The 27,943-nt window shown below is 35.5% G+C and overlaps 1 protein-coding gene across 4 annotated transcripts in view; it reads left to right on the top strand.

The window, feature by feature from the left end:
- The window catches only part of dennd5b (DENN/MADD domain containing 5B), a 47,834-nt gene that overhangs the window by 17,848 nt on the left and 2,043 nt on the right, over positions 1-27,943 (top strand). For 2 of the 4 annotated variants that reach the window (XM_048154678.1, XM_048154675.1), the window contains 20 exons: positions 1,769-1,878; positions 3,454-4,177; positions 5,883-6,070; positions 10,054-10,629; positions 10,769-11,000; positions 14,908-15,058; positions 15,207-15,297; positions 16,847-16,978; positions 18,930-19,082; positions 19,180-19,258; positions 20,110-20,191; positions 20,416-20,544; positions 20,934-21,055; positions 21,377-21,522; positions 22,171-22,212; positions 24,023-24,141; positions 24,226-24,413; positions 26,216-26,298; positions 26,396-26,522; positions 27,748-27,922. In XM_048154678.1, coding sequence (XP_048010635.1) covers positions 1,769-1,878; positions 3,454-4,177; positions 5,883-6,070; positions 10,054-10,629; positions 10,769-11,000; positions 14,908-15,058; positions 15,207-15,297; positions 16,847-16,978; positions 18,930-19,082; positions 19,180-19,258; positions 20,110-20,191; positions 20,416-20,544; positions 20,934-21,055; positions 21,377-21,522; positions 22,171-22,212; positions 24,023-24,141; positions 24,226-24,413; positions 26,216-26,298; positions 26,396-26,522; positions 27,748-27,922 — 3,649 coding nt within the window. The remainder of the gene's footprint in view (positions 1-1,768; positions 1,879-3,453; positions 4,178-5,882; positions 6,071-10,053; positions 10,630-10,768; positions 11,001-14,907; positions 15,059-15,206; positions 15,298-16,846; positions 16,979-18,929; positions 19,083-19,179; positions 19,259-20,109; positions 20,192-20,415; positions 20,545-20,933; positions 21,056-21,376; positions 21,523-22,170; positions 22,213-24,022; positions 24,142-24,225; positions 24,414-26,215; positions 26,299-26,395; positions 26,523-27,747; positions 27,923-27,943) is intronic. The other 2 variants (XM_048154679.1, XM_048154676.1) reach the window with 1 other exon arrangement.

Here is a 27,943-nt window from a genome sequence, read left to right as displayed (position 1 = left end):
GTCATATAGTCGGGAGCTCTAGGGGGGCGGAGAGCGCGAGCAATTAAAGGGGCTGCACATCGGCGCATTTCTAATTATGCCCCAAAATAGGCAGTTAAAAAAATTATTTAAAAAAAATCTATGGGGTATTTTGAGCTGAAACTTCAGACACATTCAGGGGACACCTTAGACTTATATTACATCTTGTAAAAAAAGTTTGATGGCACCTTTAATAGTAATATACATTATGAAGAAAGAAAAAACTTGACGTTGCTTTGACCATGTTGAATGCCAAGTGTAAACGGGGTCATTGTTGTCATTTTAGCTTTCGGTCCTCACTACTTCCTCCCTCTTTTCCTCTTGTTCTTTCTCAGTTTGCGATATGCAGCCTCATCATAGTTAAATGTGGGTCATTTGCCTCTGCTTGTTATTTTAAATCAGTTCCTGTTCTCTTGCAACACTGACTATCTCTTGCTCCCTCCCTGCCTTGTTTTTCTGCTGTTCTCCTGCTGTTCCTGCTATCACTTCATGGGGAGTTTGCATCAGTCTGTCTGTCTCTCTTTCTTTCTCACGTGTATGCCTGCGGCCTCAGACTCTCTCTGTTATAAAGGGCTTTAGTAGGCTTTAGTCTCCTCCTCCCTGTCCTTTCCTGTTAGTTAATGCCTAGGGCTGTCACATAGTCTTTCCTACAAAATCACCGCTAGTTCACCCCACAGTGCACAGATTCAGGTTGTAAATGATCTTCATACATGTCAAAATGGATTTGGTTTGAACTACATTGTTAATTAGACTCCATTTTAATTACCTCAACACACTCCGAGTGTCTGGATGCTGTTTTCAGCTCATCAACATGTGCCATCATCAGTTAGTTGTCTTGTTTATCTATTCATGCTAACTGCAATCTCTATCTTGTTTGCTTCACATCCATTCGATTTAAATCTGTCCTTTTTAACTCTCATCAGATCCAAATCCTGCATGACACACTGTCTGCTCCTGTAATCTGCGCTGTTGTGGCAATCATGGCACTTTTCCAATCTCTGTTCCCGCTTGCGTTTTGCTGTCAAAGCTATGCCGTTTTCATCTAACACCACAGGCGGCATGTGTCGGCCTGTTTGAGACGCACTAACATGCACTGAGCGTCAGTGTTTCGTGAAACTCTTTTCTTTTCTTTTCTTTTCTTTTCTTTTCTTTTCTTTTCTTTTCTTTTCTTTTCTTTTCTTTTCTTTTCTTTTCTTTTCTTTTCTTTTACTGTAGCTATAGTCAAATACAAGTAAACATTTCCTAGAAAGGTTTAGCACTACTACTAACACCATGTCTATCATGCCGCAACAGCTAGAAGCTGTCTACACTGGACGCGACAAAGCGATCATTGCAAATCCTTTTGTCCTTCCTATGAGAAGTATCGCGAGTGCTTGAAATATGTCGTAAATGGTACGAGGCATCAGTTTACTCTTTGTAAACACATTGTCAACAAATCACAACAAATTGTATTTTGTCACGCTGCTCGCGTCTGGTGTAGATGCGGTGTAAGTAGATGTAAAGCATGTAATCCTGTGTAACTTGTTCACATGGATGTCTCTCAGAAGGCCTCAAGTTTGCATTTTGGTGGTGAATTCATGAAAATTTTATTAGTTTAATGCAGTGAAACTGAGACTACTTCTTTATGACTGTTTAAGAATTCAGACACACTCATGCCATAGTTGCTTTTGCATTTTAAAGATTATGAATAATGTAAAAGATGTTTCCAGGCATCTACTTATCCTTCTTCCTTACAATTTCCTCTCTGCAGGGGAAAACTTTGATCAGAGCCCCCTCAAAAGGACCTTTAAATCCAAAGTTCTGGCCCACTACCCAGAGAACATAGAGTGCAACCCATTTGACCAGGATGCTGTTAACATGGTAAGTGACTTCAGTACTTTAAACTTTTACCTGTTTGGCCTTTTTTTTTTTTTTTTTTTCAGCATTTGGTTTGAACATTTAGTTTTATTTATTCATTTTAAATAATTAAAATTTTATTTCATTTTTATATATTTATAGTATTTTTATATTTTATTTTATTTATTTATTTTTTATATATATTTTTTTATTTTATTTGTTTGTGTTTTTGTTTTGTTTGTTTTGTTTTTGTTTTTTTTGTTTCGTGTTTTGTTTTGTTTTGTTTGTCTGTATCTGCATTGATTTGGAGTGTCATAACGTGTACACGCAGACTCTCGCTCATTCTGTGGTTGCATGCACAGATCAGCCGAGGGGTTTTTGTTACTGTCCCAGAACACGCAGAGGTAACGAAACCCTCTGACCTATCGTTCCCATGCTGCAAGGTCATTTTTTCCATCAGCAAACGTAAACGGAAGCTTGGCAGTAGTGACACCAGCATCAATTATTCAACCCAAGCTCTCTGCTTACGTCGGCATGGAAACGGCTCATTGTACGTGTTCTCGCTCTGTAAAAAACACCTGAAGTATACAGCACTGCCAGTCGTGATGCCGTCACATCATTTGAGCAAAAAATGGAATGACATTCCTGTTGAGTCATTTTTCAAGGCCAGGCTTTTCTCTGAGGAGGTTCACACATACATTGAAAGTGCTTTGAAAGACAGCTTGCAATCGCAGAACTCCATTTCAGTTTTCAATCCTTCAAGGCCTGGATAAAATTCCCCCAGTGATTACTTTCGTTTTTCAATTCCACCCTTGGCTAATCTTCTTTTCACTCCCGCATTCTTTTGTTCTCTTGCTGTCCTCTCACTCTCTCCTTCCTATTCTCAATCTTTTCAGTGCTTGCCGGTTTCAGACGGCACTTGAATGACACTATTTCGGTGCTCATATTAACAGGTTACAGTATTCGCACTGCATGTGCGTGCAGCATGGTGCGGTGTAAATAGGAGCGGCAAAGAAGTGTAGGTGCAAAAGCTTCCTATTTTTGCCCTGTGTAGTGCAGAAAACGTGCTTAAAATGTACTTTAAAACATCTTTATCATCAGAATGTTTTGCAATTTTTATAAGCTTTTATAACAATTTCTATTTTGCCGTAAATCAGACGATCGATGCATTCAGACGTCTGTTGGAAGCTAGTTATTTTACTTTTTAAAGTTTTAAATATGGCTATTTTTCTTACACAAATGCATCACTTCACTTCAGAAGATGCACTGGATGGATGGATGCACTTTTTTGGGCTTCAAAATCTCATCCTTTATTTACTGCCATTATAAAGCTTGTAAGAGCGAGGACATTATTTAATATAACTCCAATTGTATTCGTCTGAAAGAATATAGTCACATACACGTAGGATGGCTTGAGGGTCAGTAAATCATTGGGTAATTTTCATTTTTGGGTGAACTAACCCTTTAGGCTCAGGTTCACTGCATTTTATCTTGTTGCTGGAAATGTAAACGGTAGAAGCCCTGTGTATCAAATATCACAATAAAAGCAACATTACAAAATATGTAGTTACTAAAGCAATATTTTCTCTTTCTCCACAGCTCTGCATGCCCAAAGGTCTGTCATTCCGAACACAGCGTGACAGTCGCACTCCACAGTTCCACTCGTTCCTCATCACAAGAGAAGACGGATCTCGCACTTATGGTTTTGTTCACACCTTCTACGAGGAGGTGACCAGCCCTCAGATCTGCTCCGCCATGCAGACGTTACACCAGATGCACCAAGCAGAGCATAATGCATCGGCGCATAACTGCCCTTCATCGTCCTCTTCCTCCTCATCCTCATCCTCCTCTAGTATGGACTCTTTAGCCAGCAGTCTGGATGAAGTCGAGTCTCCCTCCTCAACTTCATCCTCACAAGGGGGCCGCAGGAATTGTGGCTGCTCTGGGGAAGGCTACGACTCCGTTCGTGACACTCTGTACGTGTCCAAAGCTATTTGTCTAATCACGCCCATGCCCTTCATGCACGCCTGTAAACGCTTCCTGTCCCAGATCCACCGGGCCGTCATCTCCCATCAGCCACCCCCACTCCCTTTGGAAAGCTACATCTACAACATCCTCTATGAAGTACCTTTGCCACCTCCCGGACGCTCTTTAAAGTTCCATGGAGTGTATGAACCTATCCTGTGCCAGAGGCCTGGTGTCGGGGAGCTACCATTGGCTGATTTCCCACTGGGTGAGGCCTTCCGGTTGTTGGGTGTGGAAAATCTGGTGCAGCTTTTCACTTGTGTCCTGCTGGAGATGCAGATCCTCCTCTACTCACAGGGTAAGAAATGTAGGATTGTAACTGTGTGGGTTGTTTTGTTTTGTTTTGTTTTGTTTTGTTTTGTTTTGTTTTGTTTTGTTTTGTTTTGTTTTGTTTTGTTTTGTTTTTTGTTTTTGGTTTTGTTTTTGTTTTTGTTTTTGTTTTTGTGTTTTATGGTTTTGTTTTGTTTTGTTTTATGGTTTTGTTTTATGGTTTTGTTTTGTTTTGTTTCATGGTTTTGTTTTTGTTTTGTTTCATGGTTTTTTTGTTTTGTTTTGTTTTGTGGTTTTGTTTTGTTTTGTTTTATGGTTTTGTTTTATGGTTTTGTTTTGTTTTGTTTTGTTTCATGGTTTTGTTTTGTTTTGTTTCATGGTTTTGTTTCGTTTCATGGTTTTGTTTTGTTTTGTTTCATGGTTTTGTTTTGTTTTGTTTTGTTTCATGGTTTTGTTTTGTTTCATGGTTTTGTTTTGTTTTGTTTCATGGTTTTGTTTCATGGTTTTGTTTTGTTTCATGGTTTTGTTTTGTTTCATGGTTTTGTTTTATTTTTATAATGTATTCTTAATTTTATCACAATAATACAATAAAATAAACATTAAAATGCATAATTTATACAATAACACTACAAATTTATTCATTTTATTTATTATTTATTTCAGTGATGCAGCGTTTCGAAACAATATATTGACTTTTTGTACTTCTGATTTACTGATCTGCAACAATTATTTAAAGTTATAAATTCTGTTAATTTGGAGGCTTTTCTCTGTAAATATGCATTAAACAAATTAAAGAAAAAATGTAATTAAATGTTTAATCTGTTGACAGTCCTACTTTTTACATCAACTTTACAGACTGTGGCTTAAGTTTTGACTGTATGCAGATCAATTTATCTCTTATTTAAGCATTTAAATTTAATTTCTGATGCTGGCAAATGCATCTTTGCAGGGCCTTTGATGTGGAGACTGAATGAATGTAGAGGAGTCTAATGAATATTACATTACCCTGCTGCAGCACATATGCTTTTCAGCAAACACAAGCTGATACACATGCTAATGAATTCCTCTGACTGTTCTCCATATAAACTAATGATAAGATTTTGCGAGAAACATCTATTAATAATCACACTGCCCTCTTTTAGTAAGTCTACCATACAGGTGCCTTTCATCAAATTTCAGTCAGATCCCAGGATCTAAAATGAACCATCGTCAAGTGCCAAATGCAAGTAGAAATGACTTTGATGGTTAAATCAAACGGATTTACTAGCCAGTTTTAGGAATTTTAACTTAATTCAGGGTTATGATAATCGGACCTTAGCTGATATGTCGCAGACATTTCTCTTTATGACTGATATGTCATAAAGAGGCTATTTGTGATACAAATATAGTAGGCAAAAACATTTAGATAACTAAATTTTTATACTGCCAAAAACAATTTGTTTATTATTTATATTGTTTTTTATTTATATTGTTTTATTTCTCTGTTCTTTATTTATTTGTTGTTTTTTTCATTTTATTATTAATTAATAATTTACTTTGCATAATGCAATATACAGTTTTGTTGCTAGTAAGACATATTTAAGTGCGGTACATTTTATTTTTGACTCCCTTTCAACAAACTTTAATTACAACTTATTACATATTGATTTACTTTTTAGTGTATAATATGATTTCTTAAATTTCTTTTGTGACTTGAACACTTTTTTTCTTTTCCTTTTCCCATATACGTCTAGACTACCAGAGGCTCATGGTGGTTGCGGAGGGAATCACAACGTTGCTGTTCCCGTTCCAGTGGCAGCATGTGTACGTGCCCATCCTTCCCGCTTCTCTGCTGCACTTCTTGGATGCCCCTGTGCCCTATCTCATGGGCCTGCAGTCCAAAGAGGGCACGGACCGCTCCAAACTAGAGCTGCCTCAAGAGGTAACCCGCACACACTAAGACCATGTTCACATCCACCAACCTGCAATACTCACACTTTAAAACACAAGTACACTCCTTATCATGGCACTGCCACTTAGGGACCTAGGACGTGGATGCATCTGTCAAGTGGGCTGTTTTTCTAAGAGGCTTTATAAGTTTGGAGCCGGATTGGCTTGTGACGATGGGTGATTTGCATATATGAGAACGCCCTCAGTGCCTTTAAAAAGCACCGGGGGCCTTTGCTGAAAATAGCCTAACAGTATGAGGCTTTTCTCTTACAGTCTTTATTTCTTAGTGGGATGCTGGAATGCAGAGCTTCCATGTTGACATGTGGCATTATCTTCAGAGCCTTTGTTTCTTTGTCACACTGTATCAGAATTCTTAGCTGAAGTTAATTATTCATGATTTGTCTGTCTGGGTGCTGCGAGGCTTCCCCACATCCTCATCCCTAAATCCCATTTTCCGTAAAACTCCACATCCAGATTCCCTGCTATGCATTCTCTTTGAAGTCGCTCTGACCCAGAAAAAAGACTGATGACAACAAGAGAGAGACTAAAGGGGAATGAGAGAGGAGATTGCTCATTTTGGAACAACAGCATGGGTTTCCGTTTTACTGCATGACTTCTGTGTTACTTTTTGCTGTATTTTATTATTAGTCAGAATTTGGAACAGCATTCGGAACCTGTTTCTATACACTACAGTTCAAAAGTTAGGGGTCGGTAAGATTTAGAAATATTTTTGAAAGAAGTCACTCACCAAGGCTGCATTTATTTGAACAGTTAAAAATCTGAACAGTAATACTGTGAAATATTACAATTTAAAATATCTGTTTTCTATTTATATATTTTAAAATGTAATTTATTCCTGTGATTCCAGCCATTACTCCTGTCTTCAGTGTCACATGATCCATCAGATTTTATTCCGATAATCTGATTTGGTGCTCAAAAAACATTTCTTATTATTATCAATGTTGAAAACCATTTTTTCCAGCATTCATTGATGAATAGACAGTTCATTTATTTGAAAATAAATGCATTTTTACTCTCACTTTTGATCAGTGTAATGCGTCCTTGCTGAATTCAAGTATTAATTTCTTTTTTTTTTTTTTTTTTTAAATCTAAAATTTAAAACCATAGTCTAAAAACTCTAGAAACTGATCATGACACAAATTAGGGTAAAGTATTAGTTGTCATTCTGAACCTGTAAGGCTTTCGTTCATCTTCAGAACACAAATTAAGATCTTTTTAGTGAAATCTTTCTGTCCCTCAATTGACAGCCTACACAACTACTACTTTCAAGCCCCAAAAAGGTAGTAAAGACATCATTAAAAGTAATCCATGTGACTCCATTGGTTTAGCCTCAATTGTATGAAACGACGGGAGTGATTTGTTTGCACAAAAAAAAAAAAAAAAAACATAATTTACCACTGTATTTACAAAATATTAATCTCCAACGCACTGGAGTCACATGGATTACTTTAATGATGCTTTTACTACCTTTCTGGGGCTTGAAAGTGGTAGTTGCATAGGCTGTCAATAGAGGGACAGAAAGCTTTCAGATTTCACTAAAAAGATCTTCATTTGTTCTGAAGATAAACAAAAGAATTACGGGTTTAGAATGACATGAAGGTGAGTAATTAATGACAGAATTTTCATTTTGGGGTGAACAGGACAGCAAACTGTTCAAAACCTGTTCTTGGCTTGATTCAAATTGTGTTTGCTGTTAGCATGTTGCTAAGTTAACAGTAAAATACTCTAATAAAAGCTTGTTTGAATGAACAGCACACAAATATTGGGTAAAATTCTAAATACAATAAAAAAAAATAATACTATTATTTACATTTTGCCTTGTCCGCCATCTTGGATTTTTCCACTGACCTTGTTGCAGTGCATTCTAGTCTTGCCATTTCCATAAAGTCATCTCTTGAGGCTGGATTCTGATAAAATGCTGCTCTTCTCACAATCTTTTCCTTGTCCTTGCTTCAAAACCACTTGAGGCTGATGTGTCCTTGTGTAATAGAAAAATAGGATGGCTCACAGTGACATTTAGTTCAGTTATTATGCTCCATTGCCTTTGCTCATAATAGAACGGGATTATATTCTGATCAGGACCAGTGTTGGATGTGTGTACAACACAAACAAACCTACATGTGCACAGACACATCTGACACACGTTTCAAATGATATACATTGATTTGAAGTAAAGACAGTCAAATTAGTGACCCTAAAGATGAACTCAAATCATAACCTTAATCTAAAACACTTTTTAATAGCAAAAATAGTTTAAATATACACATACTGGCCTAAATGCTTCTTTCTGACAGGCTGTCAGGATTGTGGCCTGACAGAGCGGACCGTTCTGCTTGACTGATTTATTTTTACAGCAACAAGGTCACGCTCACACACACTGACTTGAGGGCATTGCATCTGCATGAGCTGCATTGCATGTGACTAAACAGCACGCACAGTGAGATTTCTAATGATCCACTGGATTGATTTAACCTAATTCCAGATATTGGCTTTGGTTATTCTGTCAGTACAACTGATGATGTGCTATTGCAGCTTTGGGTCAGTGTGTGTTTGAATACTGTAATTCCCCATCAGGCATTTGTGTTTGTTTTGGATGTTGCTCTGTTTGGCACATCAAAATGAAGTTGGCGTATAAAATAATTGTGTTAATGTAGTGCTACGGTTATTTTGAATTACATTTTCAAAAAGACATCCAAATTCTCTGCCCTTAAAATCAAAATGCGCACAATGCGACTCAATTTTTGGTCATATATTTATGTTTATATATGCAAGTGCTGGTCATATAATTAGAATATCATCAAAAAGTTTATTTATTTTACTAATTCCATTCAAAAAGTGAAACTTGTATATTATATTCATTCATTACACACAGACTGATATATTGCAAATGTTTATTTATTTTAATTTTGATGACAATTTAAGTTTTTGATGATATTCTAATTATATGACCAGCACCTGTGTGTGTGTGTGTATGTGTATGTGTATGTGTGTGTGTGTGTGTATATGTATGTATGTATGTGTGTATATATATATATATATATATATATATATATATATATATATATATATATATATATATATATATATATATATATATATATATAATGTAATGTAATGTAATGTATATGTGTGTATATATATATATATATATATATATATATATATATATATATATATATATATAGTACAGTCCAAAAGTTTGGAACCACTAAGATTTTTAATGTTTTTAAAAAAAGTTTCGTCTGCTTACCAAGGCTACATTTATTTAATTAAAAATACAGTAAAAAACAGTAATATTGTGAAATATAAAATAACTTTGTACTATTTAAATATATTTGACAAAGTAATTTATTCCTGTGATGCAAAGCTGAATTTTCAGCATCGTTACTCCAGTCTTCAGTGTCACATGATCCTTCAGAAATCATTCTAATCTGCTGATTTGCTGCATATATATATATATATATATATATATATATATATATATATATATATATATATATATATATATAATATAATATAATATAATGTGTGTATATATATATATATATATATATATATATATATATATATATATATATATATATATATATATATATATATATATATATATATATATATATATTTGTTTGTCACAACACAATGAAGCTGAATTTCATTCTTTTTAAATAATTTTTGAACCAAGTTTTTGTTTTTTTGTTTTTTTGCTTCCGATCTTGAGTATTAAATTATATAATAAATATATTGGTCCACTAAATATATACATTAAAAAAACCCAGTTCATACATATAATATGAATATTTTCAGAAATGTTGAAATGTAATTCCACAAAAATCAGCCTGTTGGCATTTAATAAAAAAAAAAAGTTGTACGGCAGAACTCAAAGCTAAAATTACAGAGACTTAAATATGAGACTTGAAGCATATGTTAATTTGCACGTCTCCTTGCTCTCCTCAGGCGAACCTGTGTTTTGTTGACGTCGACAACCACTGCATCGAGCTGCCTGAAGACTTTCCTCAGTTCCCCAATAAGACCGAGTTCATCCAGGAACTCAGCGAGGTGTTGCTAAGTTATGGCCTGTCTCCCGAGGGGGGCAACACCTCCCCTGAGCCTGCCGTCACCACGCAGACCTCCATGCTGGAGAAGGAGCTGAAGAGCACGTCCTTGAGCGAGTTAGTGGACGACAGGAGGAATGGCAACCTCGGCGGGGAGGCGCTGGACATGCTGGAACTTCTTCAAGGCAACCCGACCCTGGAGCGTCTGCAGGCTCTGGCTAAAAGGACTGGGGTGAAAGTGGCCCGTCTAGAGACATTGGCAGCGGGACAGAAGGCCGTAAGGGATGAGAGCGTTGGAGGAAGGTCTCCTGTCGAGGAAGAAGAGCTGAGGAACGCAAAACTAAACGTGCAGCTGAGGGAGGTGTTCGCCGCGCGCTTCGCGACAATGTTTGCGGACTACGAGTCGTTTGTGATTCAGAACTCGCCAGATTTAGAGTCCTGGCTGACGAACAGAGAGCAAATGCACAACTTTGACAAGGTGACTTGCATGTTTCACACCCAAAGATGCACATCAAACACATTCTCAATACTATTTTTTCAGTCTAATTTGGTCTTGTACCAAAATTTTGTCAAAAGTTTCAGATGGTACTAAGTTCTTTCATTTAATTTCTCCACAGGCCTCATTCCTTTCAGACCAGCCGGAACCATACTTGCCCTTCTTGTCCCATTTCATCGAAACGCAAATGTTTGCCACCTTCATCGACAACAAGATCATGTCTCAGTGGGAGGAGAAAGAGCCCCTCCTACGAGTGTTTGACGGACGCATTGAGAAGGCCCGCCTCTACAATGTCCGTGCCCCCAGCTTGCGCTCATCTGTTTACCAGAAATGCACTTTCCTGAAGGAATCGGGTAAGAAACATGCAGAGTTAGTGGTCTGACATGAGATTTACTTCTCTTAATTGATTAAATGTCAAATTGATTCGATGTTAGATCTCAGTTTAAAGGGATATTTCACCCAAAAATTAAAATTCTTTTATCATTTACTCCCCCTCAAGTTGTTTCAAATCTGTATAAATGTCTTTGTTCTGCTGAACACAAAGAAAGATATTTGGAAGAATGTTAGTAACCAAACGGATCTCGCTCCCCCATTGATTAGCATAGTAGAGAAAAAAAAATACTATGGCAGTCAATGGGGGTTGAGATCTGCTTAGTTACAAACATTCTTCCAAATATCTTTCTTTGTGTACAGCAGAACAAAGACATTTATACAGGTTTGAAACAACTTGAGGGGGAGTAAATGATGACAAAATATCAGCTCTAAGGTTTGAGATATGAATTTATTTGATAAGTACAATAAAAACTCATGAACCTTCAGAAATCACTGTAATATGTTGATTTGCTGCTCAAGAAACATTTCTCATCATTATCAATGTTGAAAACATTTGTGCTGCTCAATATTTTGTGGAAACCATGATATATTTTTATGAATAAAGTTCAAAAGAACAGCATTTATTTGAAATAAGACATCTTTTGTAACATTATGTCTTTACTGACACATTCAATGTATTAAATGTGCCATCGAATTGAAAATTGAATTTACCTAGGCATAGTTGAATAGCAAGAGTTCAGTACATGGAAATGACATACAGTGAGGCTCAAACACCATTTCCTCCGTTTCCTCCTTCTTATATAAATCTCATTTGTTTAAAAGACCTCCGAAGAACAGGCGAATCTCAACATAACACTGGCTGTTACGTAATAGTCGGGATCATTAATATGTATGACCCCAATATTTGCATATGCCAGCCCATGTTCAAGGCATTAGACAAGGGCAGCCAGTATTAACGTCTGGATCTGTGCACAGCTGAATCATCAGACTAGGCAAGCAAGCAAGGACAATAGCGAAAAATGACAGATGGAGCAATAATAACTGACATGATCCATGATAACATGATACTTTTAGTGATATTTGTAAATTGTCTTTCTAAATGTTTCGTTAGCATGTTGCTAATGTTCTGTTAAATGTGGTTAAAGTTACCATTGTTTCTTACTGTATTCATGGAGACAAGAGCCGTCGTTATTTTCATTTTTAAACACTTGCAGTCTGTATAATGCATAAACACAACTTCATTCTTTATAAATCTCTCCAACAGTGTGTAATGTTAGCTTTAGCCACGCAGCATAGCCTCAAACTCATTCAGAATCAATGTAAACATCCAAATAAATACTATACTTACGCGTTTAGACATGCTGCTTGACGAACACTTTGTAAAGATCCATTTTGAGGGTTATATTAGCTGTGTGATCTTTGTTTATGCAGTGATAGAGTCAAGAGCTCTGGGGGGGGTGGAGAGCGCGAGCAATTAAAGGGGCCGCAGCCTGAATCAGTGCATTTCTAATTATGCCTCAAAATAGGCAGTTAAAAAAATTAATTAAAAAAAATCTATGGGGTATTTTGAGCTGCAACTTCAGACACATTCAGGGGACACCTTAGACTTATATTACATCTTGTAAAAAAACGTTCGATGGCACCTTTAAATTATTAATTTCTTTTAAAAAAAGAAAAAAAAAAGAGCATAAAATAAGCTTTTTGTAGTCTGTCACATTACAGAAGTAAAAATAGGAGTATGAATGCCCTTTCAGGTTGATTCAAGTCTTTTAAATTATTTACTGTTAGGTGGTTTATTGTGTTTGGTGCTATCTTTTTTGTATCTATAAACAGATGCGGATATTAATTTATTCTACTGCATTAAAAATTGTCTTCTAATTTTATGCCTTACTGAGTTTTGTGCAATCACGTCCTCCTCAGCAGAGCACCTTTTATGATTCTTTTTCTGAACGATGGTAATTCCCCCAGTCATTGCTCTGTCACTACAAATTGTGTATTTCAATTTTAATGAAGCTGTAGAAAAAAAATTGCTGCTGCTTATGTGCCCAGATGATTATAGAGAGTGACAGTTCAAGAGGGCGGCTGAGGGGCCGAGGAGACAGGAGGGAGAAAGAGAGAGAGAGAGCAGAAGTGCTTGAAAAATGAGGAGAGGAGCACAGAATGAAAGAACTGAAGAGCATGTTCTCAAATGAGTCATATGAATGGATCGCTTTTGAAAGACTGCCAAATGCTGAAAAGAAAAAAGCGGGCGCCTGGCGCAGTATTGTGCCATCTTGGGAAGCCTGCGCGTGTGTGTATGTGCGCTGTATATTGTTGAGTGTGCATCTGCTCGCTAAGCCCTCAGTACCATTGTTAGGTCAATAACCTCTTGTCACACTAAAGGTCACTGTTGGAAGATGGATGCTGCTGTTCTGGCTTGAAAAATGTGCTTCTGAAATGGCACACTGCCCACAGATGCGCTATGAAAGATGCCCAACATTTTCAGTGTATCTCGGAATGCATTATGAAAGTGATAATATTATGTATTATTTGTTGCATGCTTAAAAAGTTAGCATGTTAGTATGAAAACAAGGTTTGAATTTATTCCAGTTTATGCAAAATCGATGAAAATCTTTCTGATGCACTGCACTGCTACTATAGCTACTTTATTTTCCTTGTCAGACCAATAGTAGTAGTAGTTGTAGTAGTAATAATAATAATAATAATAATAATAATTATTATTATTATTATTATTATTATTATTATTATTCTTATTATTATTATAATAAATAATACAAATAAGAATAAAATTAATATTAATTATTCTAAGTTTATTATTTATAATTATTAGTTGATTTGTATTAATATTTTAATGTTAATGTGCCAATATTTCATTGAAGCACCTTATTTGGAAAATTAATATTAAATAATTGTTGTAATAATAATAATAATAATAATAATAATAATAATAATAAAAATAATAATTGTATAAATAATAAAATTAATATATCATTATTGTTGTTGTTCATTTTATTAGTTCTAAAATCAGTGCAATAATAATAATATTGTTTTATAAAATGATAATTATTGTTGTTAATTTTATTAGTTATAAAAATATAAAAATGCTATAATAATAGTAATAATAATAATAATTTATAATATAATTTACACCAATTAATAACATTTATTTAAAATTAATAATGATAGTTTATTATTTATAATTTTTTTTTATCTTACTCTGGTCATTATTTATAATTATTTATATATTTTTATAAATAATTATAAAATTATTGCTCATATTTCATTTTTGAAGCACCTTGTAAATTATTATTAATAATTTAAGTTTGATTATTATTATAATTTATATAATAGCAATAATAGCATGTTTTATGAATAATAAAATTAATCTTATTTTTTTATTATTATTAAATACAATAATAAAATTAATATAAATTATTCTTAGTTTATTTTTATATATTTTTATTTATATTAATCTGCCAATATTTCACTATTGAAGCACCTTATGTGTAAAATTATTATATTAATTATATTTAATAAAACATTGTAGTAATTGTAGTAATAATAATAATAATCATTTTATAAATAAGAAAATGAATAATTATTATATTATTATTGTTATTCATTTTATTAGTTCTAAAATCAGTCAATATTTTTTATTTTAGTATTTCATGATTGAAGCTTATTATGTGTTAAGTTGTTTTCTAAAATAACCCATGCAAAGTGCATCTTATTAAGAGTAGATTTGTGAATAAATTACTTTTTATTTTCAACTACTTTTATTTTACTGTTGCTGAAGTCAAGCCTCGAGCTCACAGTCTGTTATTGGTGAACATTCTGAAGTCACATGCCACTTCAACACTTCAAGTCTCAAGCTGTCACAATGCAACAGTTAACCCTTCTCACTCAAGCTGTGTTTCTTGTCTCCAGCCCAGGCCATAGAGCAACGGCTGAGAAAGATCGACCACATGGCCATCCATCCACATCTACTGGATATGAAGATTGGCCAAGGAAAATACCAGCAGGGCTTCTTTCCCAAACTACAGGCTGATGTGCTCGCCTCAGGGCCCACCAACAACAAGTGAGTCCGCTTCATGACACCATTATGAGACGTTGACCATTCAGTGTGGGGCATGTGGCGCTTCAGTGTTAATATTAGCTGAGCAACTCTTTAAAGCTTGTATCAATATGTGTGTGTGGGACGACTAATTGAAACCCTCTGTGATCAGGTGGTCCAATCGCACATGCTCGACTCAGCGCAGAGTGGACCGACACAGACAGCAGAACGAACATCTTGTGCTGGACAATGACCTCAAAGAGGTGAGACTGCAGCGGTTCTTCCTATTCAGCCTCTTTCTCTTTTTCTTTTCATCCTGTTCTGTGTGCAGCCTTTGATTACCACAGACTCCTTTCATGTACTTCCTCCCATCTTAAGTCTTTTTACTTCATATCTTTTTGACTGATACTTTCACAGGGACTCATTTGCCAGATGGTAGATAAAACTGATGATAAATAAAAGAAATGATAATTCTGGCATCATTTACTCATCCTCATGTTGTTCCAGTCTCCTTAGGCTCACTTTCTTCCGTGGAACACAAAAGGAGAAATTTTGAAGGCTGTAACTGTCGCTCTTTTCCGTGTTGTTGAAATAAATAAGAACGTAAGCTTCGAAAAGAATGCAAAAGAACCTTAAAAGTGACCCATAAGACTTGTTGTGTTTTGTGACGTCTTAATTTTAGTTGACAATAACAACAATGGTATCCGTCTGTTCCTCAAACAATTAAAAATAGTTTTTGGTAATTGAAATAAAGCTGAAATAAAATAAAACATAAATATTAGATGAAATGAGAATTAGAAATGTTGGTAAACGAGGTTTAAGTAGAAGTACTAAAATAAAAATAATTTAAGCTTTAAATACAAAAAATGGCAAAAACACATAATAAAATAACTACAATACTGACCAATATTAAAGCCCTTTACTGATAATCATCCCTATTAATTGAAAGCAATTATCCATAAATCACATAATTCCTGACGTCTGAATCACGTAAATGGTCTTTAAGTGATTTACCTGAAATTTGACTTGTAAATAGTTTTTGATGAATCATGCTTAGCCTCTTGGGCTTTTTTGTGAATCTGCCTGTTCTCATTTCTTCATTTGTCTCCTTTTTTTTCTTACTTTTAAGCTTGTATTTTCTCTTTCAAGTGTCTTAGTGTTTTCTCACTTGTCTTTTCTTGTCTGACTGCGTGGCATGCTGCTTTTTCTTTCCTTTTCTTTTGTTTCTTCATCGTTTCTGTGTGCGTGTGTCGTTTGGATGCTGTGGGGTGTGGGTCGTACCACCTCGCAACAGGTGGAGGGGTGTTTGCTCCTGCAGAACTCTATGGCTTTCTGGGAGTGGGATAAGGCGCCACCCCTGCCTATTAAACCACCTAAAAAGTCCTTCTCAGCCTGCTGTCTGGTATGTGGAGGCCTGTCGTTATATGACCGACTTAAAACATTCCTAACATGCCCTTAACAAACTCCTCCCTGACGGACAAATTCCTTGAAGCCCCTCCCCTCAGACACACAGTGACCTTTGAACTCCGCTGCACTCAAATCTGCTCCTGGATTTTCCTACACGCTCTAATAAACCAGAGTTTCAGTAGTGAGCGCTTAGTGAATCACTCAGCAATCACAAACCCCACAGGACCCCACAAAAAAGAAAACTCCTCTGCTTTATAATCACCCCCTGTTGTACCCCAAGTTATCTTGTTTTTAATACAAAGCAAAAATTTTCAAACTTTTCAACAGTTACTTGTGTGAGTGTGTTTGAACCTTTGTAAATGCGTTTGGTTTCTTCAATATCGGTGTCCTGATCTCTTTGTGTAGAAGTACATGCAGGAGGCCCGTAACCTGGGGAAGAACCTGAGACAACCCAAATTATCAGACCTCTCCCCTGCAGTCATCGCTCAGACCAACTGGAAGTTTGTGGAGGGTTTACTGAAAGAATGCAAGATGAAGGTTAGGATGAGTTTAATATGCATATATGAAGGTATTTGTGTGCGTTTTAACTGGGAATCCCACAGTTATGGAAAACTTAGAATTTTTATATCAGTCTGTTATCAAGCAATTTTAAAGGTGTTTGTATTGATCAATACTATATATTTGTACATGCATATTTCCTTTGTTGAAAGACTACCTTTGTTGTCATTTAATGCTCACTTAAAGGATTAGTTCACTTTAGAATTAAAATTTCGCTCAAGATCATGTTGTTCTTTCTTTAGTTGAAAAGAAATTAAGGTTTTTGAGGAAAACATTCCAGGATTTTTCTCCATATAGTGTACTTCAGCAGCTACCAATGTGTTGAAGGTCCAAATTGCAGTTTAAATGCACAATCTCTACACGATCCCAGACGAGGAATAAGGGTCTTGTCTAGCAAAACGATCGGTCATTTTCATACTTTTTAACATTCATTATATACTTTTTAACCACAAATGCTCATCTTGCACTAGCTCTGCAATGTGCCATGCCTGACGTAATCACGTTGGAAAGGTCACGCATGGCGTAGGCAAAAGTACCGAGGTAGGGCGAAAAAATCGCCCGACATCGTTGTTTTATCTTTTTTGTAAAGGCCGTTTGACTTAGTCTTTGCACGTTCACTTTGTAAACACTTGCTCGGTACTTCCGCCTACGTCACCCGTGACCTTCCCAACATGAGATATATAAAATATTCCTTGGCTGGGTTCGGTTAGAGCATTGAAACTGCAATTTGGACCTTCAAACCCTTGGTAACCGGTGAAGTCCACTAAATGGAGAAAAATCCTGGAATGTTTTCCTCAAAAACCTTAATTTCTTTTCGACCGAAGAAAGAAAGACATGAACGTCTTGGATGATATCGGGGTGAGCAAATTATCAGGAAATTTTAATTCTGAAGTGAACTAATCCTTTAAAGTTAATTTTTAAAAACGGTAATGATTTAATACACTGATAAACGTAATATTTAGCAAATCTCAATGAATATCCATTTTCCTATTGTGCGTTATAATGCAACAATTCCTGAATTTATTTGTAGCATTTAAAACACCAGATTTTTTTTTTTGTTGTTGTTCATTTATATTTTATTTATTTATATAAAATAATATAGAATTTTATATCAGCCATTGGTTGGTTACTGGCCATTACATAAAAAAAAATTAGGTTTATAATACAGCTTATCATATTAACAAGAATTTTAATGTTGGTCCATTCCTAATGGAAATATCAGGGAACTTTAAAATTATAATTTTATTATGCTTAAAAAAAATCACAGATATTACTTTCTTATTTGAATTTTAAAAGTAATCATTATTAATAAAAAAATAAAGGTTATACTTTATTTTAAGGTGTCCTTGTTATGGAGTAATTATACATTTAAGTACTGAATAGGGTTAAGATTAGGTTTAGGGTTAGTTTCATGTAATTTACTGTTATTACTACATGTAACATATGTAACAATTACACTAAAATAAAGTGTTACCAAAATAAATATAATGGTATTGTTTACATAATCGTTTCACTGCTCTAAAATATTTCAGTGGCTAGATATTGTACATGGTAGTGCAAAAGTTGGCGTAGGTCACTGTGATAGGCATTTGTCTGTCTATTAGGAGTTTTGTTGGAGACAGTTAAGTAAACTATTAAGTATAATTGCTTACATTTATTAATTCAAATGCTTAATACTTAACATACAAATTGAAATCTGCCCCAACAATCTCTGTGTAATGATTTTTAATAATATCCTTATCCAGTAATCATGAACCACTGGACAGGTCTTGTAGAAGTCATAGAAATGCATTGATGAAATTAAATGCATTATACAAGCATAATTACTAGTCTGACCTGCTTATCTGCTGCATTAAAGTCTTTAGACTGAATCAAGACTGAAATGTCTGGTATGATGTTTTGGTAATGATGTTTTTCAATGGATGTTCAGACCAAGCGTATGTTGGTGGAGAAAATGGGCAGAGAGGCTGTTGAACTGGGACATGGAGAGGCAAACATCACCGGTCTGGAGGAGAACACGCTCATAGCCAGTCTGTGTGACCTGCTGGAGAGAATATGGAGCCACGGCCTACAGGTCAAACAGGTGAGACGCAAACAAATGGAAATGAATTTCACATTATATTATAACACAGGCAGCCTAATGCTCAGAATCATTTGTGTGCTGTCATCCTGGTTCACAGGGAAAGTCTGCACTGTGGTCTCATTTATTGCACTACCAGGCAAGAGAAGAGAAAAACGAAATGCTGTCAGAGTCTCCAGGTAAAAAAAACTTTCCTCATAAATGCATAAGAGATTGTAAGACCAGAAACAACTCTACTCAAGTCACTCTGCAAATTATAGAATGACTTTCAGGGGTGTCGATTTCTGTAGGGTCGCATTTAGATTCGTCTTGCACAAAATAGTGTAAATATATTTGTACGTAAAACACTATATGCGTTTTTTTTTTAGACCCCAAGCTTTTGTTTTGCTGCCTTCTGGAAGTTCGAGACTTAGCTAAACATGTTTACAAGCTAATTAGCTTTAAACTTTAAATTGCTCAGTTTTTCTCCTAGAAAACCTGAAAGGGAGATGTATACTTGTGAATTTTTGATGTTAACAACTGCTAGTGCTTGCAAAACGTACTTGTGTTAGGTTTTAAATTGCTTTTTTGACATCAAGCTTTTGTAGCTAGAAGTCTTCAACATGCTAAGTATGCTAACAGGCTAAAAGCTCTGCATGAAGGGATTTATAGTCTCAATGGAACAGAAGTAGCGACAGATCTTCTGTATTGTGACGCACATTCAAGTGAAGCTGATTATCTAAAATAAAAAAATGTAGGACGGCATTCAATTCATCGGTTGTTGATTGGATGGTGGATCTGAATGCAATTTTGCAGTCGATTTGTATGAAAGGGAGAAATATTGGAAAAGTCTACGTCACATCTACGTCTAAGTCAGTCTTTTCACTGAAAGATCGAGTTATGATACTTTGATTTAATAATTTCAAGGTCAAAAAAATTGCATGTATGAAATGTTTACACTAAGATCAATAACATGCATTTAGAAAATAGGTGAATTTCCATTTCATTCCAACATTGAAAATCTGCTTTAAAAAACTTTCTTGCTCAACAGTGTCTAATGCTCAGGAAAGACGAAAGCCAGAGTCCAGTGTTGGTCTTCCTGCATTACGTGTCTCAGTCATACAGGATATGAGGTGTGTGTTTATCGCCCGAGGACAATTGTCGTATACGGTAATCCGTATTACATTGGTTTGGTTGTCTAATAATTCAGCTGGGTAATTTTTAAGTGACGTGATGTTTTTTTGATTTACACCTACAATCTTCCGTTGCTTGTGGCCATTTCAACCCACATACAATCAATTACACCATTGCTTTTGTTTTTCTCTTTCTCCGTCATCCTTTCTCTCTTTCAACTCAGACACATCCAGAACATGGGAGAGATTAAGACCGATGTAGGTCGAGCACGCGCCTGGATCCGTCTGTCTCTGGAGAAAAAACTACTTTCCCAGCATCTCAAACAGCTGCTGTCTAACCAGGCCTTAACCAAGTGCGTACCATACTTAACACACATCCAAACTCCCATCTACACTACATTTTTCAAATCGATGTTTATACCCACTGCTGAATATGCCAATCCATGATGACACACGTTTATAGGAGAACATTTGTCACTTTTTGTCAAAATCCATGTTTTAGAGATTTTAAAAACCTGATATAGTTTACCATAAACTTTTCTCACCAAGAAAATAGCCACAGAAGCTGGCGTGCCGTTAAAAAACAAACTACGCTCACACACACCTGCAGGCTTTGAGATTCCCACATATACACCAAAAAACATGCTCCTCACAAGAACTTCTGAGTGACGCAAACAAGTACTCGCACGCTGACCCGTTTCAAGTAGCTGCACCTGTTATTAAGCATGCGATGTTCCCACAGGAAGCTGTACAAGCGGTACGCCTTCTTGCGCTGCGAAGAGGAAAAAGAACAGTTTCTCTTTCATCTCCTGAGCCTGAATGCAGTGGACTACTTCTGCTTTACCAGCGTCTTCACCACCATAAGTACGTCCCAGAGACTGAGACACACACACACAGATGTACAGATGTGCAAACCAGGACTGCAACTACCGTCATTCAATGTGGATTAAAATTTTACATTTGTTCTTCACAAATCTTGAATATTTGGTTGCATATTTGATGCAAACGCTCATATAAAATGGCATCCATCATGTCAGGACATTGATTTGATGCTGCATTACAGTTCGATTGATGGACCAATCATGAAAAATTTATATTTATGATTTGTCATTGTCAACTTTTCTGTCTTTTTGTATAATGTTGTGTTTAGTTGCAAGCTGATTTATGTTCTTTTTGTGTCCTCAGTGATTCCGTACCGTGCCGTTATCATCCCTATCAAGAAGCTTAGTAACACCATGACGACGTCCAACCCTTGGCTGTGTGTGTCCGGCGAGCTGGGCGACTCCGGCATCCTGCAGATCACAAAGAATGTTCTGGAAATGACGTTTGATGTGAGTGTCGTGATGTCGCGCTCCAGCTGTTCTGCTCTGAAACTGATACAGCAGTTTATTTTGAGTGTGTTTCACAGTTTGTTTTCCTGTGGGACTGAAACAATCATCCATCCTCTCATCCGCAGAATTGAGTGTGCTTGCAGGTCTTTCGAACATCTGCTACATTGAAACTGTTTATGGAAATGACTGAACAAAAGTTTAGCTGAACAAAATATCTAAGAAATAAAATTGAAAATTAACAGGGCGAACCTCTTGATAACAGTGTCACGTTTCATCTTAAAAAAAGAGAAATTATTTTTAGGCCTTTTATTAGTTTTAGTAATATTTTTGTTTCTCTTACCATAACTCATCCTTTTACTCTTTATTCTTCTCAATGGAAAAAAATTACAAAATTTGTTCTTTTGCTTTGGCCTTTGAAAAAATTTTTTCACCAAAAGATTTTCTTGATGGTCCAGATTGTTTCTTTTTTCCCCAAACTGAGATGGTGATTCATGTATTAGTGATCAAAACCCCTCTATATATGCTTGAATCTATAAATTTGAGGAAGGAGGTGTTTTTCTTACATCCCACCTCATACAACCAATCACTGCCATTTGTCTTGCTGTCAATCATCCATCATGTTCTAACTCATTCTGTGTCCTCTCACAGTCTGCCTTTAGGCCTCACACGCACATCTCCATCGCCTTCAAGGTTAGGTGCACATCCCTCCATTTTATTCCTCCCTCTCTCTTCATTCATCCATCTCTCCATTTTTCTTCTTCTCCCCTTAGAGAAATCGCCTCTTTCTCCTTTGGGTTCCTCTCTAACTTAATTTTCCCAAAATTTGTACAACAACCGTTTTCAATTGTAGTGCACATACGGGGAAAAAAATCTAAAATTAAAGGGATAGTTCACCCAAAAATGAAAATGTTTATCATTTACTCACCCTCAAGTTGTTCCAAACCTGTATGAATTTTGTTCTTCTGCTAAACACAAAAAGAAGATACTTTGAAGAATATTGGTAACCAAACAGTTGATGGATCCCATTGACTTCCATAGTATGGAGAAAAAAAATACTATGGAAATCAATGGGGGATGGCAACTGTTTGGTTACCCATATTCTTCAAAATATCTTGTTTTGTGCTCATACAGGTTTGGAGCAACTTGTGTGCGAATAAATGGCTGAATGTTCATTTTTGGGTGAACTATCCCCTTAAACATGAAATTTATACTAGACTAGAAAATTAGGCTAACTGTAGAAACCATAAATGTTTCTATTATTATTTATTACTTGTACACAGGATCCAAAATGAACTGTTAGACACACAGAAAATGCCATATTTATAATACAAAATGACCATAAGTATTTTTTTCAAGCCATAAAACTGTAATAACCCTAACCTCAATATATATCATTATTTTTTTCCTCATATTTTTGTTTTGATGGCTCAGGCCAGTAACTTTTATTTACTCACCAAAGCCAGTTTTTTTTTTTTTGCTCTCATTTGAAGCTTTCAGAGTGTTCATTTTGGACCCTGTTTGTACACTTGCGTTTAGTTAAAGGATTAGTTCACTTTCAAATTAAATTTTCCTGATAACTTACTCACGCCCATGTCATCCAAGATGTTCATGTCTTTCTTTCTTCAGTCGAAAAGAAATTAATGTTTTTGATGAAAACATTCCAGGATTTTTCTCCATATAGTGTACTTCAATGGAGCCCAAACGGTATCCACATGATCCCAGACGAGGAATAAGGGTCTTATCTAGAGAAAGCATTGCTCATTTTCTTAATTAAAATAATATATATATATATATATATATATATATATATATATATATATACATATATAAGTTTTAACAATAAATGCTCATCTTGAACTAGCTCTCTTCTTCTTCTCTATTTGAATTCCAGCAGTGTAACTAATTGTTATATACTTGCACTAGCATATTGTAAATGACAATTTAGTTCAAACTTTGACCTGTGGAGGGCAGTAATACACTTAGCCGTGTCTACACTGCTGGAATTCAAATAGAGAAGAAGAGAGCTAGTTCAAGATGAGCATTTATGGTTACATTTTTTTTAGAAAATGAGCGATGGTTTCTCTAGATAAGACCCTTATTTCTCGTCTGGGATCGCTGTAAACTGTAATTTTGACCTTCAACTGTCTGGAGGCCATTGAAGTCCACTATATGGAGAAAAATCCTGGAATGTTTTCATCAAAAACCTTCATTTCTTTTCGACTGAAGAGAGAAAGACATGAACGTCTTGGATGACATGGGGGTGAGTAAATTATCAGGAAATTTTAATTTGAAAGTGAACTAATCCTTTAATTCCCTAACTATTTATTTAGAGCCATAGAAAATATTTACTGTGGTCTAAACCAGCAATAGTAAATTGTACACTTTCACTATCTTGATGTCCTTCCGTTGCTCACACCCTCAAACAGGTCAGTTATTCTCAGACAGCTGCTTAATGCCTCTGACATTTTCCCATTATCTGTTTTGTATATGTGTCTAACAGCGTCAGAACCTCGGGAAGTTGACAACAGTGCAGCTGGGTCATGATAATTCTGGCTTGCTTGCCAAGTGGCTGGTGGATTGTGTCATGGTCCGCAATGAGATCACTGGCCACACATACAAGTACGGCCTACTCTGTTCTCTTAGCATTCCCTATGTCTTGTTCCTTTTATGGCTTTCTTGTTATTCACTTGTTATCCTTTCCAGGTTCCCGTGTGGCAGGTGGCTGGGGAAGGGCGTGGATGATGGCAGTCTTGAGCGAGTTCTGATTGGTGAATTTGTAGTTCCGTGCAACGATGAAGATGGAGGCCGAGGGGCTAAGACTCCGCCCCTTCAGCGATCACCTTCCCAGATCCGACGAATTAGCATCACGTCACTTACAGGACGTGGAAACAGTACGTTTAGCTTGTATTTCAAAGGTGCTCTCAGTAATGTTTGATTGGTCGTGGTCTTGGACTTACACTGACACCTAGTGGTTTGAATATAGCATCACAAAAATGAAAATGCTTTCATTGACAAATGATATTATAGAAATGCTCTTAAAGGTGCCCTAGATTTTGTTTTTAAAAGATGTAATATAAGTCTAAGGTGTCCCCTGAATGTGTCTGTGAAGTTTCAGCTCAAAATACCCCATAGATTTTTTTTTTAATAAATTTTTTTAACTGCCTATTTTGGGGCATCATTATAAATGCGGCGATTTTATGCTGCGGCCCCTTTAAATCCCGTGCTATCCGCCCACAGAGCTCGCGCTTGCCTTAAACAGTGCCGTAACAAAGTTTACACAGCTAATATAACCCTCAAAATGGATCTTTACAAAGTGTTCGGCATGCATGCGTCGGATTATGTGAGTATTGTATACTGTTATATTGTTTACATTGATTCTGAATGAGTTTGAGGCTATGCTGCATGGCTAAAACAAACATTACACACTGTTGGAGAGATTTATAAAGAATGAAGTTGTGTTTATGAATTATACAGACTGCAAGTGTTTAAAAATGAAAATAGCGACGGCTCTCTTGTCTCCGTGAATACATTTAACAGTACATTAGCAACATGCTAACGAAACATTTAGAAAGACAATTTATAAATATCACTAAAAATATCATGTAATCATGGATCATGTCAGTTATTATTGCTCCATCTGCCATTTTTCGCCATTGTTCTCGCTTGCTTACCTAGTCTGTTGATTCAGCCATGCACATCCAGACGTTTTGCCCTTGTCTAATGCCTTTTATAATGATAATGTTGGGACCGTGGGCTGGCAAATGCAAATATTGGGGGCGTACACCTCGACTGTTACGTAACAGTCGGTGTTATGTTGAGATTCGCCTGTTCTTCGGAGGTCTTTTAAACAAATGAGATTTATATAAGAAGGAGGAAACAATGGAGTTTGAGACTCACTGCATGTCATTTCCATGTACTGAACTCTTGTTATTTAACTATGGCAAGATAAATTCAATTTTTAATTCGAGGGCACCTTTAACACTTTCCCCTCCAGCGCTTTATAAATAAGTTGCCAGCATTTTTGATCATTTTCACAGAACTTATTTAAAAAAATGATTTTATTGTATGAATATCTGAACATGCAAGAAAGAACAGAGCCTCTGCTTTAAAACAAAAAAAAAAATATTTTAGCTTCATGCATTTTTTTTTTTAATCAACACTGGAATGTGGGTAAGTTTATTTTTAAAAAAAGCAACATTTTGAACAAAATCGCTTTTTGTTTTTTGAAGACTACGATGTACATAAGAAATGCTTTTATCACTAGTTTCTGTTCCTTTTTTGCCTGTGTTTTGATCCAGAGATTCTCTATTCTTTCAGAAGATGAGTAATAGCGCCCCCTACTGTATAACAGTGGGAAACAAAATGGAAAGCTGGAAAATTCCATCAGTGGCAGGGAAAGTTTTAATAGTCAGCCATAATTTATTTCATGCATTAAAGTGTCAAATCATAGGGATTAGGGAAATGAAGTGATTGGTATTCGTGTGATCTAAAAATGGCCGCCTCCATGAAGCGACCCTCTCCTTGTAAAATAAATAATCTTTTATTAGTCTACTGATATGATTGTCTTCATCTAATATGAATGCACATGATTCTTAACTATTTTTAAAATGATAATAATGTGAAGTACTGTTATCGTATTTAAGTGTTAAACCTTTTTGAGCATCTTGTTAAATGCAATCCTTCTTTTTTTCAGAACCAACAACTGTTCAGATACAGGAATCCATCGGTGAAGCAGTCAACAATATTATAAAGCATTTCCACAAACCGGAGAAAGAGGTATGACACGCCCACTTAAGAATATTGTCACTTTATGCTTGCCTTGTCCCCTTTTTTTTTTGTTTTTAACCTAAACGGTGTCTGTCTGTGCTTTCAGAGGGGCAGTCTTACGGTTCTGCTGTGTGGTGAGGGTGGTCTGGTCTGGGCACTGGAGCAGTTCTTCCATCATGGATTCCGCTCAGCTCGAATCTTTCAGAAAAATGTCTTTGTGTGGGATTTCTATGGTAAAGCTTATTAAATGTTTCCCTGTGAGAGTACATAGTTAATAACTGTTATTCTAAGATTTTTGAGCTCCAAAATATTCACTCAAACAGAATAAAAATTTTCAATTTTTGTCCTCCAAAAGTACTCAAATGGAGCCATTTAAGCATTTTAATATGTGATAGAAAATATTTTTTATTATCATTATGCTTGCTTAATATATATATACAGTACAGTCCAAAAGTTTGGAACCACTAAGATTTTTAATGTTTTTAAAAGAAGTTTCATCTGCTCACCAAGGCTACATTTATTTAATTAAAAATACAGTAAAAAACAGTAATATTGTGAAATATTATTACAATTTAAAATAACTGTGTACTATTTAAATATATTTGACAATGTAATTTATTCCTGTGATGCAAAGCTGAATTTTCAGCATCGTTACTCCAGTCTTCAGTGTCACATGATCCTTCAGAAATCATTCTAATATGCTGATTTGCTGCTCAATAAACATTTATGATTATTTTCAATGTTGAAAACAGTTGTGTACTTTTTTTTCAGGATTCCTTGATGAATAGAAAGTTCAAAAGAACAGCATTTATCTGAAATACAAAGCTTCTGTAGCATTATACACTACCGTTCAAAAGTTTGGGTTCAGTAAGAATTTTTTTTTATTTTTTTGAAAAGAAATTAAAGAAATTAATACTTTTATTCAGCAAGGATGCATTAAATCAATTAAAAGTGGCAGTAAAGACATTTATAATGTTACAAAAGATTAGATTTCAGATAAACACTGTTCTTTTGAACTTTCTATTCATCAAATAATCCTGAAAAAAAATATTGTACACAAATATTTTGTACAATTGTACACATTAAATGTTTCTTGAGCAGCAGATCAGCATATTAGAATGATTTCTGAAGGATCATGTGACACTGAAGACTGGAGTAACGATGCTGAAAATTCAGCTTTGCATCACAGGAATAAATTACTTTGTGAAATATATTCAAATAGAAAACAGTTATTTTAAATTGTAATAATATTTCACAATATTACTGTTTTTTACTGTATTTTTAATTAAATAAATGTAGCCTTGGTGAGCAGACGAAACTTCTTTTAAAAACATTAAAAATCTTAGTGGTTCCAAACTTTTGGACTGTACTGTATATATTTCATTATTTATTTCCTACATCAACATACACATTTGTAGGTTTATAATGAATGTATTACTGTGTCTGTGTGTTGTACAGAGAGAATAGTAGCGTTTATGGAGAATGCAGATCAGATTGGAGACCTCCAAGAAATACCAGAGCCTCTTGGTCCGAATTGTGAATCTTTCTGTCGATACGTCAACGCCATTAACAATATGCCACGCAACATTGGCAAGGATGGAAAGTTCCAGCTGCTAGTTTGCCTCGGGGCAAGGTAAGGAAAAATATGTGTATA

The sequence above is a fragment of the Megalobrama amblycephala genome, linkage group LG14 (genome assembly GCF_018812025.1).
Source record: "Megalobrama amblycephala isolate DHTTF-2021 linkage group LG14, ASM1881202v1, whole genome shotgun sequence".
NCBI lineage: Eukaryota > Metazoa > Chordata > Actinopteri > Cypriniformes > Xenocyprididae > Megalobrama > Megalobrama amblycephala.
Note: the sequence above shows the minus strand (reverse complement) of the source record. Positions and strands in the feature narration are given on the sequence as shown.